This window comes from Diabrotica virgifera, chromosome 6, assembly GCF_917563875.1.
Source record: "Diabrotica virgifera virgifera chromosome 6, PGI_DIABVI_V3a".
NCBI lineage: Eukaryota > Metazoa > Arthropoda > Insecta > Coleoptera > Chrysomelidae > Diabrotica > Diabrotica virgifera.
Window position 1 is genome coordinate 197,502,747 of NC_065448.1, and position 19,869 is coordinate 197,522,615.

Sequence of the window (19,869 nt, forward strand, 5' to 3'; positions counted from 1 at the left end):
GAAGTCAACCCAAGTTACATTTACAAACCGAAGGGATGTATGTCCAATAATAACACTAAATGATACACAATTACCAGTCAGCACGCAAGTCAAATATTTGGGACTAACCCTTGACAAAAGATTAACATGGAAGCCGCACATTCAAGCCAAGAAAACCCAGATCAACATCAAAATACGACAAATGAGCTGGCTTATTGGTCGAAAATCAAAACTTAATATTGAAAATAAACTGCTCCTGTATAAAACTATGATAAAACCAATTTGGACCTATGGTGTTCAACTCTGGGGTTGCTCAAAGCCATCAAATATCAAGATAATACAAAGAGTCCAATCAAAAATATTGAGGATGATATTCAACGCACCCTGGTATGTAAGCAATAATACCCTACACGAGGACTCGGCTACACCCTTGGTAGAGGAAGAAATTCCAAGGATCACAAAGAGCTACCTTGACGGACTGAGAAGTCATCCGAATGATGAAGCAAGACTGCTGAACACTCCTCCCGAATTCGCAAGACGATTGAAGAAACTATGGCCAACAGATTTAATAAATTAAATATACATATTGTGATCAAATGTAAAAATTATAATAGGAAGGTTGCCACAGGGCAGCTTCTCCCTCATGTATTTAACATTCAAACTATTTGCTTATAGCTTCGATGAAGCAGATTGTAAATTAAAATATGTAATAAAAAAATTTTATTTTATGTTATATTAATATTTCTCCTATAGAGTAACTAGGTCCATTTTCCGTTGGAACTTTACAAGCTGCAGACAGGGGTTGTGAATTGCAACTTTTTAGAATTCCCTCCCTTTGTCTTCACTGCAGCATCCATCTGGTTTGCAAATTTTAGAAGCCTTGGAGGTGTTACCAGGGAAAAGGACCAATAAGTTTTTCAATTTAATAATCTTTTAGTAATATTTTTAATATTATTAATGTTGCAATTAGGATTGAAAACTTTACCTTTCAATTGCCAGATGACGCTAGTCACCTAATCCATATACGTCAGTTGCAATGTGGGGATAAACTTTCATGGTTTGGTCACTTCGAGCAAAGAGCAGCAGACCTACGCCTCTCCGATGATGACTCCAATAAGAGTCGAAAATCGTCGATTCAGAGTGCTGGACTGCGTTCCCTGTTCTAAGTGAAAAATAGGATTGTTTTGCCTTCGCATTGCAACTGAATAAAATGGTATACATTTTTGTATGTACATTTAAATTTTAATATTTATAAATACTTTGCAGGTCTGTAGTCTTCAATGATATAGTTATTTTCTATTAACATATACCTCACCTCTCGACGAGGGGTCTGAAATAGGTCTTGATCCGAGTGAATCTCAGCCCACCTCTTACTTGATATTCTTCTTCAAATGGCATCTTCTTTATTAAGATTTGCAGTTGCGTATTTCGAACACTGCTGATCTTGACTTACCTATCTATGTAGCCCAGTTTATCCTAGAATCTCGTGTCGTATATTTTTCATTTGCTCCAATGATTTGCTGAAATTTGCCACTTGGAATGTACGGATCCTCGAAAGGTTTTCGTTTTAAACAAACTGGAATGTTAGACTTGAAAATGTTGTTCAATATATCAAAGGTGGCCCATGTGATACCGATTCTTCTTGGTATTTGTTTATCAATTCTCTCGGGCTAAGCGAATATCATGTCCTAGATATTTGTAAGCTATTACTTAGTTGAGGCTATGGCTTTCAATCTGAATTTTATGGCTGACCACAAGGTTGGCCATAAATTTGGTCTTTGAGGTGTTAATTTTAATACCAATTGTTTTTGACTCTTCATAAAGCGTTTCCAGCATTTTTGTAGTTTTATCAACTCAATTAAAACAATATCATCGGCAAATCTTACATGAATCTTCTCCATTTATATTAATTATCATATTATCCTCTCGTCATTATAAGCTAAAAATAAGTTTTTATTTAATAAACTATTTGCAGATCTTCCTCAAATTCAAGTTCAAACATAAAATCTTCACACTTCACCAATACAAATAAAACTGGTGTGATCTCAGAAGAACACAATAGCTATTTAGCCCAGAATCTAATGGCTAACGCTGCACTTCGGTCCAGTTTATTAGCTAATTTAATGGATATGCCAGCGCCTACCCAGCCAGTAACCATTCCCAATGATGTAGAATGTGAACCATTAGATCAAATGATGCAGAGCAGTCCCATCGAGGAAAGTCCAATCAGAACTATACCAGCGCCGGCCAGTGTGGCTCCTTTAGATTTTATCCCGTCAGATCCTTTCAAAAGCAGTTTGATCAATCAATTATTGGAAAAGGTGGCTTTTCCAGGTCCGCATACATATGGCTATAAACTGGTGCAGGCTCTTCCCAGACTTTGTGTGAAAAAGGAGGCTGTTTATATAGGTAACTTTATTAATGTACCATTATATCACAGAAAACAAGAAGATTACTGGCCGCTATTTTTCAGCTGGATTATATGTAGGCTATTGATTATGTATTTTAGAAAGGAACTACAACGTTAACGGGGTTTTAGTGTTTCATATAGTAAATGGACCGCTAAATATGAAAACCGCGGAGAGCTACCATTTAAAGGGGTGCGTTTTTGAGAAAGAGGTGAATTAGTCCCTAGGCACAGGGCGAATTAAGGTGAGTTCTATGCACTTTTGGTGCAAACACGTCTATAGGAAAATTGTTCCAGGTTAAATTTACTATCGAAATATCACATTTAAAAGTCAAAAATATTTTTTTACAAATATATATTCAAAAGAAAAGCAAGAAAAAAACACGAAAGATAGCAATTTTGTTTTTTGCCCCATAACTTTTTTCCACGGGGATATAGCTATAGGCATTGCTTTACAGAAAAAAAAGTTCCATCCTTCTTATTTAAAATGACGTTTCGTAGAAGTGCCTATGATGTAGAGTTTCCAAAATATGATTTTTCAAAGTTCGCCACTCGCAGCGATTTTGGGACATTTTCCTTGTTACTTCGCAAAAATTGTTCTGTAACTTTTTTCTACGTAGCTTTAGGTATATGCAATAGTTATATGCAAGAAAAGTCAATTACCCTTAAAATGGTCTATTGTAGAAGGCGGTATGGCTATTTTTAAGCAAGATATGGTTTTTCAAAGTTTTATACTTTTAATGATTTTTGATATATTTTATGATTATTTTTAAATTTCTCATTATAACTTTTTTCATTGTATATTTAGATATATACATTGCTAAATACAAAAGAAAGCTTATTTTATTTATTTTAAAATGGTGTATCGTAATAAATTATAGGACTATTTTTAAACGAGATATGCTTTTTCAAAATGTGACATATACACATGCAATAGGTCCCACTAAATTGGAACCATATGGAAAACTTTTTTATTATCAACTTTATGAAAAAAAGTTATTCTTTATAAAATGCTCTGCATAGTCTAATACCTAAGATTCAATCATCAGGTATAAAATTGTATCAATAGTGTACGAGGTATGTTAAAAAATATGAATTTCGCTCAAGAGTAAAATACCTTTATATTTCACAATATCGAAAAGTGTTATTAAGAAAAGTTATTTGGAATTAAAAATTATGTTACAATATGCAATCATACTTTTCTAATTGAAAAAATAAAAAATTTTAAAATTTTTCTCAAATTACGGATACTCTTGGATATTCTACGGATATATTGTCTCAAAATAGTCCAAATTTTTTTTGCAATATACCATTTTAAAGTAAAGAAAATATGCTTTTTTGTTTCACAATGTATACCTAAATGTACAAGAAAAAAAGTCAGAATGAAAATTTTTAAAAATAATCATAAACAATATTAAATATCATTAAAAGTATAAAATCTTGAAAAATCATAACTTGCTTAAAAATAGTCGTACAACTTATACAATAGACCATTTTAAAGGTAATTGACTTCTCTTTCTACTAAATGTGCCATTATATATTCGCGGTGTGCAAGTACTTGGAAAGGGAAACGGGAAACGACCGTGCGCGAGTCGCGGAGAAATATTGCAACTATCTCAAATAATTCATATTGTCAATTGAAATTGTCAAATTGACGTATATTTCATACCTTCTGTCATTGACGCAAAAAAATTATATATTACTCCACAATATTGATATGATATGCAATTATTATATAAAGGTAAATTTAATTAATTGTATTTTGCTTGCAGTACTGCATTTTAATAACTGATTTTATTTACTACATACAATTGTTTACGTTTGCTAAACATAACCTGCATCTTATTTTTTCTTCTTATTATTTTTTTGGACTATGGTCGTGACAATTATCCAGCAACCAGGACTAATATAATTGGCCAATATAATTAAAAGTGCGAATAAAAGTACAGAGCGTAGAAATAGAGGTCGCTTTGCCGAACTTGCACGGTCCCAATACCTAGAAATTTAGAAATGCGTAGAAAAAAGTTACGGAACAATGTTTGCGAAATAATGGGGAAAATGGCCCAAAAATGTTGTGAGCGGCGAATTTTGAAAAATCATATTTCAGAAACTGCGAATTCTAGAGACTTTTACTAAAAGTCATTTCAAAGAGGAAGGATGAATGTTATTTTTCGCTGAAGCAATGCCTGAAAAAAGTTATGGGGCAAAAAACAAAATTGCTTTCTTTCGTGTTTTTTTTTTTGCTTTTCTTTTGAGTATATTTTTGTAAAAAAAAATATTTTTGACTTTAAAATGTGATATTTTGATAGTAAATATAACCTCGGACTATTTTCCTGTAGACTTGTTTGTACCAAAAGTGCATAGAATTCACCCTGTGTCTAGGGACTAATTCACTCCTTTCTCAAAAACGCACCCAACTAAATGGTAGCACTCCACGGTTTTTTCAAATTTAGAGGTCCATTGACCATATGAGATAATAAAATCCCGTTAACGTTGTAGTTCCTTTTAGCTCTCTTATTTTGAACATAATCAATACCCTAATGGGGCAAATTCACAGAATAGCGCACCATCTTGTGGGTATCAAAATTTTTACTGCGTCATGGTTTTTTGTTAACAAATCAGCAAAAAAGCAACTTTTTCATTAAGAGCGTAGGCGCAGAATTTCGCGCCAATGTGTTTAAAAACCATTCATTTTTCTCGAATCCTGAAAAAACTAATAAGTATTTTTGCAAAATTTAAACGCAGAATGAAAGATATTATTACCGAGGGCCGAAAGTTCCTGAAAATTTTATAATGTTTATTTTAATAAGTTACAGTGGCGCCGCAGGTTCGTCTATTTCTTCGCTAAGGCTATAGCATATTAAAAAAATCACTCATTCGGTTAACAGGTTTAGGAAATACGAGACATCAAAAATTACCCATTTTTAAGGTAGTGTGTTAATTTATTGGAATAGTGTACTTAACGAAAGTCTGAACTTTCTTCATTGTTTATTTCTTACCCACAAGCTGAATATTTTTTTAATCAAAAGAATATGATGCTAGGATATTACAGTAAAAAGTTTACCCAAACTTTACCACGGGAACCTGCTTAAACGAAAGAATAAATTTGTTTCAAATAAAAAAGAATCTTTTTTTATTTGCTGAATAATTGTTATAAATAAATAGGTAAAACGTGGTAAATTTTGAGTAAGCTTTTTATCAGCTGTATTATTATAAGACATGCAGTGCATGTAAACAACGATTTTAGTTGTTAAAGGTGTTCAAAATGTATCTACTTGTTCCATAGTAACAGTATATTATTAAAATCACTTTATCACTTTTCTCGATTATTAGTTTTTATTGTATAGTATATAAATTATTGTAATCACTGAATACTTAGATAGTAAAAAAATAATCCTATTGATTAAATTAATGAATAATTTACGCGATTATACAAGTAACTTATCCAAAAATATTCAAAACCTGAACCAAATAGCCATCTCGTTCGTTGCTGACGACGACATCGCTATCAACTAATGTTTACATCTAGTGCATAGCTTACGCGAATAAGCTGTAGAAATATATTTTTGATTTTAGGTCGAGAAAGGTATGTTTTAGAAAAACAATTAGGAAAAGGTACTTTTGGCACCGTCTATAAAGCAATCGATTTGGGAACGAGCTCTCCTGTAGCCATGAAGTATCAGAAACCTGCGAATAAGTGGGAATATTATATTTGTAGAGAATTACAATCTAGATTAGCAAACCATCCCCTTAGAGACAGATTTATGGATATTCCTCTGGCATATTTTGGTAAGTACCATATTCAAATTTGATATTTCATTATTTATGCTACAGTAGAATCCCGATTATCCGTGCGCGGATTATCAGGCTGCGGATTATCCGTGCTACGATTTTCCACTGCTTAAAATTTGAGATTAAATCAAAAGAGCGTCACGGTAAATCACTCTACTGAAACTCTAGACGCCGTGAAGGAGACGCATTTTTTTTAATACAATCTGTTACACCACAAAAAAAAGTAACACTAAGCATTTTTGTTGAACGAACAAATGTGAGAGGTGACAGGAGTTTTAGTCCAATGACTATCAACTCCTACTACTAATAGCTACACTGTCACTTATTTTCACTTAAACCCTTAAAACACTTATATTCTAAATAGCAAGTCATGAGGAGTTCTAATATTCAGTCTATTTAGTTGTGTAGAGTTGTCTAACAAATTCACTGCTAATTCGTTGGGGTGCTTTTCCAGTCGTTTGAAATATTTATCATTGATGATCATCTGCTTCACTGTCTCGATCTTCAAGTCCCTGTAAATGTCTGCATTTGGAATGAACCACGGTGCATTTGTGATAGCACGAAGAACCTTGGATTGACACCGCTTCAGTATTGCTAGGTTGCTGTCTGCTGCAGTTCCCCACAGTTCAATTCCGTATGTCCAGATGGGCCGGATGATTGCTTTATACACTAATATTTCGATAGATAGAGATAATGTGGATTTTCGGCCGAGTAACCAGTAGTGTTTTTTGTATTTTATTCCTAATTGCTTCCTCTTCGTCTAGATGTATGTTTTCCATGTTAGCCCCTTGTCAAGGTGTAATCCGAGATATTTTACAGTATCATTTTTAGGAATATTCCTGTTATGCATTAGGATATTCGATGTTTCTTTGTGACATTTAGTGAATACTACGTTAACTGATTTTGCTTCGTTGATCTTTATCTTCCATTTCTTAGCCCGTATTTCAATTAGATGTATGTTTTGTTGCAATATTTCAGCTGCCTGTATGGGATCTGGGTTTTTTACCAGAATTGCAGTGTCAGCTGCGAATGTTGCGATTGTAGATTCTTCTCCAGTTGGGAAATCAGCTGTAAAGATTGTGTAGAGAATTGATCCCAAGAGGCTGCCTTGCGGGACCCCAGCATTTATGTTGTGAATTTCAGACACACTTTCTTCGTATCTTGTGTAAAATAGCCTTCCTTCGAGATATGATTTTAGTATTGTATATAGCGGCTGGGAGATTTCTTTCTTCAGTTTGAATAACAATCCTGGATGCCAGACCTTGTCAAATGCTTGACTTACATCCAGGAAAATGGCATTGCAATAGCTCTTTTCCTTGAAGGCTGATTGTATCTTTTCTGCCACCCTATGCACTTGTTCAGTTGTGCCGTGGTTTTGGCGAAAACCGAACTGATGATTTGGTATAATATTGTTTGTCTGTATATCAATAATTAGTCTACTTGCAATGATTTTCTCTGCAACTTTGGACATGGGTCGGTAGGATGTAATCTCATGTGGAGGTTTTCCTGGTTTTGGAATCGTTATGATTTCTGCTAACTTCCATTGTACAGGAAAGTAGCCTGTTCTTAGTATCGAGTTAATGATCCGTGTTAAACTTACTATTCCTTTTCTAGGTAGGTTATTTAAGATGTTGGCCGTTATTAGATCATGTCCAGGCGACTTCTTTTTATTGAGGTTTTTTATCAGACCTTTTACTTCATTAGGAGTTGCCCATTTGGGTGGTAGATTCATTTGATTAGGACTATCTAAATATTCATAGATGTCGTCATCTTCATTGGCTCTGTTTGTTAGTGGCTGAAATACCTCTTCTAGGTGTTTTGCGAAAGCGTCTGCTTTTTCCTGATCTGTCTTTAACCATTTTAAATTTTCTGTTCTGATAGGTGGAATTTGGTTTTGTGGCCGCTTCAGCTTATTTGTAGCCTTCCATAATGAGTAATCGCTGTCTGAATTAGGTGTCACATTTTCTAGGTAATATTGGAAATTGGCGTTACTATGTTGTTTTAGTGGTTCTTTTATTTCTCTACACATTCTGTTTAATTCTGTTTTGTCTTGAGGTGAACGAGTTTGCTGCCATTTTTTACGAAGTTTTCGTTTTTCTAATATTTTTATTAATAAATTCTAATATTTTTGTTCTTATTATTGTTGGACAATCCTTATGGAACTGTTTTCGTTCAAAATTTTGTTTTGTAGATTCGCATGCAGCTTCGTGTATCTGTTTTGTTAGTGTTTCTATTGCTTTTTCTATATCTTGTTTTAGTGGGATTTTTAGGTCTATTTGTCCTTGTAGGATTTCTTTGAAAATATTCCAGTCTGTTGTTTTATTCGTTAGTCTTGGAGGTGGACATTTTTCTGATGGATTTGTCATTACTGCTGCAATAATTGGTGACTGATCTGACGATAGGTCTTCATTAGGTTCTATGTGCAGGTATTCTTTTGGTATTCCTTTGTACAGGGTGCGCCAAACCTCTAGTTTTCTTTGATTACGGCTAAACTATGAGATATACAAAAAAATGTTTAAAACAAAACTAATGTGTATCAAAGAGGTCTAATTTAAAATTATTTTCAATTATACAGGGTGAGTCAGAACGACGGTATGAACCAAAGTTGTATTTTTTTAAATGGAACACCCTATATATTAAATCATTTTTGAATATATTATTTAAAAATATGAAAAATTTGTATAAGGTCTTATAGGCCTAAAGTTAATAATTTTCGAAATATTTACATTTTTATTGAGAAAAATGGTAATATTTATAGGGTTGTGGATTATGTTTCCCAGGAAATAAAAATTTAGGTGATAGGTCAAAGTTTTTAAAATATAGTGTTATTTTTAAATAATTTAATATTTTTTACTTTTAGCCATAAAATATACAGTGTGATCACTATTTGCAAATACAAAATTTTCTCATTTTTTTTAAATGGGACACCCTGTATATTAGTTTTGCGTTTTGTAGTAAATATTACAACCTTTCTTTTGGTATGAGGTTGTATGTACCTAGCATGTTTCGTTTTGTAGATATTTAAAAAAAACTATAGATTTACGTTTTTGCGGATTTTTTATTTAAAAATTTTTTTGCAAAAAAAATAATTATAATCTGGTTTTAGAAACATACACTAAAATATAAAATATGAAAATAAAAACGTAATTAAAGATTAAAATAAATCGTATGCTAGTACAATTCAATTGAATTTAATAACTTTAAATTATTTTACAAGAAATATTTTACCATATTAATGAATGCATAAATTAGTTACTAAATTAAATAAACAACCAAATTTTAAATCAACCGTAGTAATTCTTCTACCGCAGCAACTTTCCTGTACCAAATTAATTGTTAGTTACATTGTATTTACGAGTAAGATCAGTTAATAACTTTTTAATTTACCTACATCTTGAGAACGTATAAAGTATGCTTTAAAACAAATGAACGTTATGGAAGTATATTAAGAAGTAAATAGTATCTATGTACCTACTCGTGTCACAAAAGCTGGTAATAATCTTTAATGGTTTCGCCCAAAACAAATGTCATATCCAAAAATTTTTCGGTTAAAAAATTAAAATTTAAAATTGTTACAAAAATTTCAACTACAAAAGTATTACCAGCTTTTGTGACACCAGTAAATACTATTTATATTAATAAATAATTTGGCTGATACATTTAACATTCAGCTGTTTTAAAGCATACTTTATAATAATTTTTATATTCTCAAGATGTATGATGTATGTAAGTAAATTTAAAAGGTAAATTAAAAGTTTAACTAAATACAATTTAACTAACAATTAATTTGGTACAGGAAAGTTGCTGTAGTAGAAAAATTACTACGGTTGATTTAAAAGTTGTTTGTTTATTTAATTTAGTAACTAATTTATGCATTCATTAAAATGGTAAAATAATTTAAAGTTATTAAATTCAATTGAATTGTACTAGCATACGATTTATTTTAATCTTTAATTACGTTTTTATTTTCATATTTTATATTTTAGTGTATGTTTCTAAAACCAGATTATAATTATTTTTTTTGCAAAAAAATTTTTAAATAAAAAATCCGCAAAAACGTAAAATCTATAGTTTTTTAAAAATATCTACAAAACGAAACATGCTAGGTACATACAACCTTATACCAAAAGAAAGGTTGTAATATTTACTACAAAATGCAAAACTAATATACAGGGTGTCCCATTTAAAAAAAATGAGAAAATTTTGTATTTGCAAATAGTGATCACACTGTATATTTTATGGCTAAAAGTAAAAAATATTAAATTATTTAAAAATAACACTATATTTTAAAAATTTTGACCTATCACTTAAATTTTTATTTCTTTGGAAACATAATCCACAACCCTATAAATGTTACCATTTTTTTTTCAATAAAAATGTAAATATTTCAAAAATTATTAACTTTAGGCCTATAAAACCTTATACAAATTTTTCATATTTTTAAATAATATATTCAAAAATGATTTAATATACAGGGTGTTCCATTTAAAAAAATACAACTTTAGTTCATACCGTCGTTCTGACTCACCCTGTATAATCAAAAATAATTTTAGAATATAGACCTCTTTGATACACATTAGTTTTGTTATAAACAGTTTTTTGTATATCTCATAGTTTAGCCGTAATCAAAGAATACCAGAGGTTTGGCGCACCCTGTATATAAAGAAGTCAAGCAGATCAGGCAGTCTATTTCGATCGGTTGGCCAGTAAGTTGGTTTGTAGGTCGAGAGATATTGTAGTTGCATTTCTTTCACCACATCGTATAGGACTCTACCCCTTCCCGGGGGGATAATCTTGAGTCCCGGCTCTTGTGTTTTGAATTGTAGTCCCCACCCGATAAGAACCTGGGACCTAATGATTTAAAAAGTGTTTCAAATCCGTTCTTGTTAGGTTGATAATTTGGCGGACAATAATCTACTGAAATGCATAGTGGGCCAAAATTGTCTTCTATGCAAATTGAGGCTGCTTGCAGGAAGTCTTTTTCCATTTTCGGTAGTTCTTGATGTTTTAGATTATTCCTAATTATGATTGCTGCTCCGCCTCTGGGATTTCTTTCTGCGTCAGGGTGTGCTGCGTTGTAGACCTTATACGAGGTGATTTTAAATTGTGCACTGGCGAATAAGTGCGTCTCAGATACTAATAGAATGTCTACTTTATTAGTGGCTAAGAATATTTCGATTTCTTGTCTACGTTTTTGAAGTCCATTTGCGTTCCATTCAGCAATTCTTATTAGTTGTAATGCCATCAATTCTTTTTAGTAATGAGTTCTCTTAACTGTTGTATTTCTAGTGTCAATAGGTTTATTGTTTGTTGTTGGGTTACTATTGTTTTTTTGTAAACTCGAGATGATGGTGATACAGAGGGAGACGCATAATGCGATATTGATAGCAACAGTGCTCGGTGGAATCATTCGCTTGCCATCTGCTGCTGACGCTGAAGACGCTACTCTGCTATATTCTTAAGGTACTAGTACACTTTAGAAGACCAAAAATAATAATTTTTTTCAAGAATTTTTTTCTCAGAACCTTTATTAAAAATGAACATAAAACTTTTTACATATTAATATCTAACCCTAAGAGAGTACAAAAAAATTAATCTTTTTTCATTTATTTACGTACACTAATATTGTAGAGGGCGCAAAAGTCGAGGCCTCGAAAAATGATGGCGGACAGTTAATCTCAGGATTGAGATATCTGAAACAAAAAAATCGTACTGCATTTGAAAAAGGAAGGCTTCTTACGTGACAATTTACCACAATTTCAACAAAAAATAAAAAATAAATATTTTTAACCATGAAAAACTGAAGAAAAATGGGCGATTTTTTCACAAAATTTTTTCAAATTCCCGTAAAAATTTTTTTTGCGGAATTTTTTACTGAAGGTGGTAAATTGTCACGTAAGAAACCTTTTTTCTTCAAATGCCGTACGATTTTTTTGTTTCAGAAATCCCAATCCTGAGATTAACTGTCCGCCATCGGAACTACTTTTTTTCAAGGCCTCGACTTTGGCGCCCTCTACAATATTAGTGTACGTGCATAAATAAGAAAATATATATTTTTTGTATTCTATAAGAGTTAAATATTAATATGTAAAAAGTTTTATGTTCACTTTTAATAAAGGTTCTGAGAAAAAATTCTTGAAAAAATACTTATTTTTGGCTTTCTAAAGTGTACTAGTACCTTAATAAGTGTTTTCAAAACGGCAAAAATTTCAAACTATAATCTACAAAATTTTATATCTCAGTCTGACTCTTTTAAGAGGCTACGTCAGTGCGTCATCAAGACGGAAACGCGTTCCAAGATTGCAGCTTTAATTTTGAATATTTTGTCGAGTTATTTGTGGTATTTGGCGTAAAAATGAGATAGATTTTATCATAACGAATAGAAAAGAGATAATTAAAGATATTGAAGTACTTAACAAATTTTCGATAGGAAGCGACCACAGATTAATCCGAGCAAGGATACAATTAAATGTCAATTTGGAAAGAACAAAGATGATCTTCAAAACACGAAAGAAGAAATGGATTCCCCCAGAAAACAACGACCTCTATGAAGATATACTAACTAGACTTAGAAAACGAAATAGAAGACATCGAACTAGTAAATAATCTCATAACGAAGGCACTACAAGAAACCGAAAGGGAGTGCTACCAGACGGTCGTGACCCATAAAGAAAAATTAAGCCTAAATACCAAAGATTTAATAAGTAAAAGAAGACAACTGACGGAAAAATACGACTCCAACTACACAACACCGAAGAAATTAAATAAAGATATCCACCGATCAATCCGAAAAGACATAAGAGAAAACAATACAAGAGAAATAACTCAAATAATTCAAGAAAACAAAAGTTTCAAAGTTTTGCGGCGAAATACGAATAACGTTGGCAACAAAAATATGTACAGAATAAGAAACAAAGACGACAACAACATTGCTACGGATAGAGCCGAAATCCTTAAGGTTGTCGAATCGTTTTATCGCGAAATGTATGAGAGCACCAACGCAAGGCAAGATCAGCCCCTGCCCAAAATCACAAACCAGAGATCAGAATTAATGCCAGAAGTAACACCATACGAAGTTGAAAAGACACTTTCAGAAATGAAAAATAATAAATCCTCTGACAATGCGGAGTAGTAATCGAGGCAATCAAACAAGGTGGAAATAAGATTATCCAGGTTTTGGCCACACTTTTCGCCGAATGCATTTACCAACGAAAAACCTACCAACTAAAAAAACTACCGTCCTATCAGTCTGCTATCACACATACAGGGTGTTAGTAAATAAGTATGAAAAATTTTAAGGGCTAATTTTACATGCAAAATTAATGCCGGTTTGCTTTATAAACATATGTCCGCAAATGCTCGGTCTCCGAGATACGGGGTGTTGAAATTTTTATTTCAAACTGCCAATTTATTTATTGCTCTAAGACCAGTTGAGCTATAAAAATGAAATTTAGTGAGTTTTAGGAAGTAGTTATTACGCATTTTTTGACATACAATTAAGTATTTTGTATTCATCATTGGCGCGCCTACGGGTAATGGTCTGAATTTTTTAAAGAAAAAAATAGTACGCCACTGAGATATTTCATATTAAAAATTATTTTCAAATTCCGCGTTTAATTCTTCATAAAAAACTTTTCTTGCCTTTTTTTCATATAATGCACCGTTTCTATGGAGAAAAATAAAACATCTTGGCGCGTATTTTTCATTTCTTAATACATCATCAAGAACTATCCAATATAATAATACTAAACTACAACAATAACAGAAAATATTACTAATAAGATTTCAACTAGGTGCAAAGCTGCAAAAAATGTTTAAAATGATCTCCTTTACAGGTAACAGAAAAATTTTATATTCATCATTGGCGCGCGTACGGGCAATGGTCTGGATTTTTGAAGAAAAAAATAGTACGCCACTGAGATATGTCAAACTAAAAATCATTTTTGAATTTCTCGTTCAATTTACGATAAAAAATCTTTCTTACCTTTTTTTCATACGAGGCGAGGCGCCGTTTTTATACAAAAAAATAAAACATCTTAACACTTACAGAGTATTTGAGGTAGTTTCCATTTGCATAGAAACTTAGTTCAAATACTTTGTAAACGTTAAGATGTTTTATTTTTTTACATAAAAACGGCGCCGCATATGAAAAAAGGCAAGAAAGATTTTTTGTCGTAAATTGGACCAGCAATTCAAAAATGATTTTTAATTTAACATATATCAGTGGCGTACTATTTTTCTCTTAAAAAAATTCAAACCATTACCCGTATGCGCGCCAATGATGAATATAAAATTCTTCTATAACCTCTAAAGGAGGTCTTTTTTAACATTTGTTGTAGCTCTGCACCTAGTTAAAATCTTATTAGTAATACTCTCTGTTATTGTTCCAGTTTAGTATTATTATTGGATATTTCTTGATAATGTATTCAATAAATGAAAAATACGCGTCAAGGTGTTTTATTTTTCTGCATAAAAACGGTGCACCATATGCAAAAAAGGCAAGAAAGGTTTTTAATCATAAATTAGACGTGGAATTTAAAAATAATTTTTAATTCGAAATATCTCAGTGGCGTACTATTTTTTTCTTTAAAAAAATTCAGACCATTACCCGTAGGCGCGCCAATGATAAATGCAAAATACTTAATTGTAAGTCAAAAAATGTGTAATAACTACCTCCTAAAACTCACCAAATTTTATTTTCATAGCTCAACTGGTCTTAGAGCAATAAATAAATTGGCAGTTTGAAATAAAAATTTCAACACCCCGTATCTCGGAAACTAAGCATTTGCGGACATATGTTTATAAAGCAAACCGGCATTAATTTTGCATGTAGATATAGCCCTTAAAATTTTTCATACTTATTTACTAACAGCCTGTATATAAACTTTTCACAAAAATTATCAAAAAAAACTGGAGGCTAAGTTAGACTTCTATCAGCCTAGAGAACAAGTTGGGTTTAGATCCGGATATAGCACTAACGACCACTTACTGCCCTTACTGGTAATAAAAAACTTAATAGAGAAGTCGGCGGAATACAACAAACCATTGGCACTGATATTCGTGGACTACGAGAAAGCGTTCGATACCATAAATCAGCAGAAAATGTTAGAAGCATTGGCCGAATGCCGAATAGACCATCGCTACACTAACATGATAAAATATATCTACCACAATGCAACGGCTAGCGTAAGACACTTTGATCGACAAACTAATAAATTCTGTATGCAGCGAGGAGTACGGCAAGGAGACACCATCTCACCAAAGCTGTTCACAACCCTTTTAGAACACACTTTTAAGAAGGCAGATCTAAACGAATATGGTATCAATATAAATGGAGAGAAGCTCAGTCATTTGAGATTCGCAGATAACATCGTCCTTATAGCCGATCATATGGATGATGCAATAGTAATGTTGAACAAGTTATATCACGCTTCCTTAGAGGTCGGACTAAAGATTAACATCAACAAGACGCAAATAATGACTAGTCTGGTGCTAAATCGTAATATTGTTGATGGAATGGATATTGAGCAGACTACATCTTATAAGTACTTGGGACATGAAATTCGGTTGGGAAGAGATAACGAGACGTGCGAGCTCCCACGTCGCATAGGATTAGCCTGGGCAGCGTTTGGTAAACTGGTATTTAAATCATACTTACCCATATGCCTGAAAAGGAGTATCTTTGACCAGTGTGTATTGCCTGTACTCACTTATGGAGCGGAAACATTAACACTCACAAAAAAGGTAGTGAACAAGATTCGCATAACTCAGAGGGCTATGGAGCGTCAGATTTTGGGTGTCTCCCTGAGGGACCGAATCCCAAACGAATAAATACGTCGTAGAACAAAAACAACGTACGTCGTCGAAAGAATCGCGTCGCTTAAGTGGAATTGGGCAGGACACGTCGCCGGATTGTCTGACAACCGATGGACAAAACGTATTGTCGAGTGGAGGCCACGAGAAGAAGCACTACGGAGCAGAGGACGACCACCAACCAGATGGGCTGACGATCTGAAGCGTATTGTCGGCAACTGGATGCAAGCCGCACAAAACAGAGAAAGATGGAAAGAGCTGAGGGAGACCTATGTCCAGCAGTGAACGAGTACGGGTTGATGATGATGATGATGATTTGGCGTACATGTATGTAATAGGTCTGGATCCCGCGTATGAAAAAAAAGTTGATTAATAGCAAGCTGAAAATTTGTTAATAGCTTAAGGGTGTCTAGTCGGACAAACTTTGATATATGGGAACACTGGAACAGGGGCAGTTTTAATTGTGGAACAGGTTAAAAATTTGGAACGGTCAGACCACGAAAACGGCACATTTATTTTGTCCGACAGAACAGACTTAAACTCTCCGAACAGAGATTAAACTCTCGTGCAAAAATCAGACTGCTATTTATCACCAAACGGGCGTATTAATGAGTGGAACATGTAGAATATGTCAAATGACAGGAATTATGACAGGTGATAAATAGCAGTCTGATTTTTGCATGAGAGTTTAACCTCTGTTCGGAGAGTATAAGTCTGTTCTGTCGGACAAAATAAATGTGCCGTTTTCGTGGTCTGACCGTTCCAAATTTTTAACCTGTTCCACAATTAAAACTGCCCCTGTTCCAGTGTTCCCATATATCAAAGTTTATCCGACTAGACACCCTTAAGCTATTAACAAATTTTCAGCTTGCTATTAATCAACTTTTTTTTCATACGCGGGATCCAGACCTATAATATAGTAAAGAATGGCGGTGCAGAGCCCAATTTGAGAACATTTGAGAAATATGTTAGTATGTGGAAATTACTCTATAATTAAATAAAATATTACAAACAAGAGTCTGTACCGCCATTAAGAAGAACAAAAAATACACTTTCTTCAAATAAACTTTTTTATTCCATGCCTAGATCTTGTGTCACATTGGAACTAATAAAATCGATTGTCTATAATGCCGCGTCCTCACTGGTAAAAATTTGCGTTGAACCAGCTGTTCGTCGCAAATATTTGCGTGCTTGAGGTAAATTGTGCTAGTGTGGGCGTGTTCGTCGTATAAATCGGACGCAAGAATTTTCGACGCACACAACGCACACGTTCCATCGGTTGTCGGTTTTCGATTGAAGATCGAATGATATGACCACCGCGTCCTCACTGTTAAAAATTTGCGACGCAAATTCTTGCGACGAACCATTAGTTCAATACGTAGGAAAAATTTACCGATGCGGACGCGGCATTACAAGAAATCGAACTTAACTGACTGATTTGGCAACATTTAGCGCGCCTATGAGTATATTTTATTACTAATAATTAATTAATATTGTGCATTCGTCTTCGATAGTGTCAGGTACTGCCGACGCACTGTTGCCAAAAGTGCGCAGAATTTTCGAAAAACGGTGCGGCTACCAAAGTCGATTCGCTTTTCTGAGACACAACTGTCTAGTGACGTTAGTAATTTCTTTTTTGGGAAGTTCAGTTGCTAGACATGTCTGGAAATTACTACACAACCAAACGTACCTGCTCTTAGCCAATATTATTTTTATAGTAAACAGACATAAATAAGAAACCTTATGCCAATCAATAATTATTTATTTACACCATTATAATGTATTGATAACAAATATGAGAAAATTCTTTATTGTATAAAATAAAAATATTTTGTAGAAATAAACTCCACAAAATTTTATGAGATTAGTACACACTCCCACTATTTCTAATAATTCTTCTTTTTTTAATGAAAGATTAAGTTGATTTGAGCAGTTAATAGTGTGAGGTAGGAATTGTTGTGTTATATGTTTCCTATTCTGAATGTGTCAAAGTGAATCTCGACAGAGCGAATTCAGTATATCTCTCGAATTAATTTGATAACGCGCTGATGGATCCTCTTAAAAACAGATCTGCACAGAAATAATTGAAAAGATCGACTCGATGTAAGCGCTTTCCAACCAAGTCGTTTCTGCAGAGTGTCTCTGGGCTAATGTCTGTTAAGCAAGCAGATTTTTACGAACACTCGAAAATCAATGAACCTTTCAAACTGATTTAGTAGAAAATTATGGGGCGGTATCAATCAAGGGAGTAACTAATCAGGAGGATGAGGAAGCTGCCAATATTATACTAGACTATTGTGAGCATCAAGAACCATTGGTCCTTGTCGAGATTTTGAACTTACGCAGAATACGTCAGAAGATTAAAAAAATCGAAGACTTTTAACACAGGCCAAAGTAACTGACTTCTTAGCACAGCTACGGCAGCTACCTAAAATACTGTTTATTTTCTGTTATGTATCACATTATGTAATTTAAAAGTTAGTTTGAACTTATAATATTTATTTTTTCTGTTCCCCTCATGACAGCCGGACATAATACTGCACTAACGCCAAATTGCTAAACGCGCAAAATCTAAAAATAATTGTTAAATTTTCTGACCTTTTTCAACTTACTGTGCGTTTTTGTTAAATTTTCTTTCCGTAATAACCTTCTACACAGAATTTTTGTTTTAATTAGAAAACTTTAAAAAAAGATGGATAAAATCGGTAAGGTCGTTGTTAAGTCATGGCGTGATATAGGGTAATAGGGATTCATTTTTATATCCTCTTCTTTTTCAAGTGCCATCTCCGCAACGGAGGTCGGCAATTATCATAGCTATTCGGACTTTGGAGACGGCTGCTCTGAAAAGTTCATTTGATGTACATCCGTACCATTCTCTCAGGTTTTGCAGACACGATATTCTGCGTCTCCCTGTGCTTCTTTTTCCTTGAATCTTTCCCTGCATAATCAATTGGAGCAAGTTGTATCTCTCTCCACGTGCAATGTGTCCGAGATATTCTAATTTTCTGGTTTTGATTGTATTTAAGACTTCCATTTTTTTATTCATCTTTCTCAGAACCTCTTTGTTTGTGACGTGTTCTGTCCATGATATTTTCAGAATTCTTCTATATTACAATTCGAATTATTCCAGTTTTTCATTGATGCCGCATTCAAGGTCCAAGCTTCCATTCCGTAAAACAAAGTCGAAAAACGTAGAACCTAGCCACCCTTACTCTTAGCTCTAACTTTAGATCTCTTGTGCAGAGCACTTTTCTCATTTTGTTAAAATTCGCTCTAGTCTTTTCTACTCTAATTTTAATCTCCTGGAGTAATCATTTGTGGAGTTGATCATTGTTCCAAGATGGAGTCCGGTCCTGAACATGGTAACACAAACTGTGTTTACATTTCAGTCCCAAAAAATCATCTTTTTTCAAGTAGTTTATATCCAAATAAACTTGAAAATAAGCAAAAAGTAATAGTATATAGTGCAGTTACCTTACGGAATAAACCAGTGAGTTTTTATTATTTATTTATTCAAAACATTACAAAGCATACCGTTTGTAAGGTTAAGTGACGGCCGAAAGGCCAGTTCTCGGAACTAGTTCTGGTTCTGAAACTGGTTCATAATTACTAATGAGTATACCAAATGATACCAGATCCGACCTAACTAATTTGTCAACAATCATGACTGAAGATCATCAACAACCTCAAAACAAAACCTCATATTCAACTGTGCTTAACAATGCTTCTTCAATTCAATTTCCTTCAAAGCTGCAAGCAATTTTATTTAATTCGCTACCTGATACTAAAATAGAAGAGTACTTAATAGCACTTGGTGAAGTTGTTCATCCACGGAATATTTTATTTTCATCAAGGCTATCAAATAACAGAATATGTAT

The 19,869-nt window shown here is 33.3% G+C and overlaps 1 protein-coding gene across 1 annotated transcript in view; it reads left to right on the plus strand.

The window, feature by feature from the left end:
- LOC126887100 (mitotic checkpoint serine/threonine-protein kinase BUB1-like) overlaps window positions 1–19,869 on the plus strand; it is a 130,356-nt gene that overhangs the window by 99,015 nt on the left and 11,472 nt on the right. The window contains exons 9-10 of the mRNA XM_050654437.1: window positions 1,955–2,388; window positions 5,963–6,175. Of these exons, the coding sequence (XP_050510394.1) occupies window positions 1,955–2,388; window positions 5,963–6,175 (647 nt within the window). The remainder of the gene's footprint in view (window positions 1–1,954; window positions 2,389–5,962; window positions 6,176–19,869) is intronic.